Raw genomic sequence first — 2486 nt, forward strand, 5'->3', positions numbered from 1 at the left:
TCACTGTTGATTACTAGTACACATCTTTTCAATAACTGTTTTCATAACATTTTTGACCTCCTGATTTCTCAAGCTGTAGATAAATGGGTTTAGCATGGGCATCACTACTGCATAGAATATTGAGGCAAATTTTTCTTTATCTAATGAATGGCTTGACTTAGGCTGCAGGTACATAAAACTGAGGGTCCCATAATACATAGTAATAGAAATCACATGAGAAGCACAGGTAGAAAAGGCTTTCTGCCTTCCTTCTGTAGAGGGGATCCTTAGGATGGCGAAGATAATGAATACATAGGAGATGAGAACAATGATAAGAGAACAAAAAACATTGCACCAAGCAATGACAAACAACATCAGCTCCTTGACATGGGTATCGGAACAAGCCAGAGCAATCAAGGGAACATCATCACAGTAGAACTGGTTGACCACATTAGAGTCACAAAAAGACATGTGGAATGTAGCCACTGCTTGTATTAGTCCTATGGTGATTCCATAAACATATGAGCCAGCGACCATTTGAATGCATACTTTCCTGGGCATGAGAACTACATAAAGTAAAGGGTTGCAGATAGCGACATACCTATCATATGCCATTACAGAAAGCATTAGTAATTCCCAAACTGAAAATGTGATAAAGCAACACACTTGAGTGGCACATGCATAAAATGGCATGCTTTTAATTTCACGAAAAGAGTTCACGAGGGTGTTAGGGGTAATGGCAGAAGTACCATAAAAATCAACAAAAGCCAGATGGCTGAGGAAAAAATACATAGGTGTGTGAAGCTGAGGACTGATTTGGATTAGCACAATCAAACCAAGATTACCCATCACAGTAACTAAGTAAATCAGTAGGAATATACCAAAGAGAATGGCTTGCAGCTCTGGATTATTTGTAAGTCCCAACAGGATGAACTCAGTCATTGCTGAATAATTGCCTTTGGCCATGGAATAGATACAGGATTATTCTACCACAAATGCCTCCAGAACACACTTTATGAATAGTCTTGACTCTGTAAGAAATAATCAATTAAATGTGAGAAGATGGCCTTGCCTACCCAGGATGTTATGCTAAGTTCAATCAAATTAGAATTCTGATAAGTACTGTGAATTATACATGGATTTTTCTTATGCTTTCAGTGTGAAAGTGTTTGGTCCAGGTAGAAATTCTAAGATGTAAACTCTACTAGAGAATTGTAAGAGAAGAAAGTATTTCAATTGAAATTTTATAATTAATACAATAGAAAAATTTGTGTTGTACTTTAAAAAAAAATAGAAGAAAAAACATTGCAATGTTAAGAAGGTGAGTACTTTTGGCAGTATATGTCAAAATGATTTTTTAAACTGTGAATTTTTATCATAAAATACAGTGGTTGAGAGTAGCAAATTTGTGGAGGCAATTCTCCATAAATCTCTCATATTTCTGAGCACTTTATGAGCAGAGGCACCCACATGCTTTGTTCTGAATAATCTTTTCAATAATTTCTTTTTAACGAATAGCTGTGGAAGACATAGTTTCTTTTTCCAGAACAGAGGGCAAGTTTGTTTACTGTCCAGTATAATAAAAATAAGGTCTCTCTCCAGATAAAAGGTTGAACAGGTCTTGTCATCCACTGCAAAAATATTTAAGTTCTATCAGCTCAGGCTCTTAGCTGTGACTCAAATCCACTTCATGTGCCACATCCATATGGACCATTATGCATTGTCCCCCTGAGATTTGGGATGCAATGGAGAATAAAGTGAAACTGAAACATATGTTGTTTAATATGCTGTGAGAAAAATTCCTTTGTCTCTGATCTAGGAGTCTCATGTCTTATGCCAGCATTCATGAAAATGTGGCAGACTAACTTATTATCTAGAAAGAAGGGTATAATCTAAGATCTGTTATAGTTGTGGTCTGTTTTTGGTTATAAGGAGAGGATATTTACAGAGATGTTACTGTCTTCGAAAGAAAGGAAAAGGAGCCCAAAAGCCAGCTTAGGGAATGTGAGAAGACACCCAAGTATCCGGTAGCTCCACTTGTCCAAGAAGTGGGAAAGAGGTGGGTGAATAAGGGTCTTTTGATACCTTACCTATTAATAGATATTTTAAATCTGTGCAGTGTGTGGTACGTTTGAGATAATATGCCTGAATGGTGCTTGAGTTGTGGCTTTTATTCTCCTCTAGTATGGTAGGGATATCTTTGTGACAGTGGAGCTGCAGACTCATGCCCCAGTTGAAAGGCAATGAGGCTATAGTGACTAGGACATCAAGGAGTCCTAAAACTGAAATAAATGGTGNCCATGAACAGAGGAATTGCAGTGTCAGGAATGAGACTAAATTTTTATCCAATAATACCAACTTCCATCTCTTACTGCCAAAGTTGGGTGTCCAATCTGTTAGAGGCAGTGACCCATGCAGAGTCCTAAATATAGCATCATGCTTTTGTAAAACTAGTGAGAAATATGGTGATAACTCAATTATATCAGACTCTTCAGTTTTGGAGGGAA

The 2486-nt window shown here is 37.3% G+C and overlaps 1 protein-coding gene across 1 annotated transcript; it reads right to left on the bottom strand.

Annotated features, from left to right (window-relative positions):
• Positions 1 to 945, bottom strand: LOC103581670 (olfactory receptor 5AL1-like). Its single transcript, XM_008563446.1, has one exon. The coding sequence runs from the start codon at positions 943 to 945 to the stop codon at positions 1 to 3; it is 945 nt and encodes a 314-aa protein (XP_008561668.1).
• Positions 946 to 2486: the final 1541 nt, after the last annotated feature.

The sequence above is a fragment of the Galeopterus variegatus genome, unplaced genomic scaffold (assembly GCF_000696425.1).
Source record: "Galeopterus variegatus unplaced genomic scaffold, G_variegatus-3.0.2 Scaffold13643, whole genome shotgun sequence".
Lineage (NCBI taxonomy): Eukaryota > Metazoa > Chordata > Mammalia > Dermoptera > Cynocephalidae > Galeopterus > Galeopterus variegatus.

Bases quoted from the DNA above. Each gene is read 5' to 3' on its own strand.
- LOC103581670 (XM_008563446.1), bottom strand. From the start codon at position 945: ATGGCCAAAGGCAATTATTCAGCAATGACTGAGTTCATCCTGTTGGGA.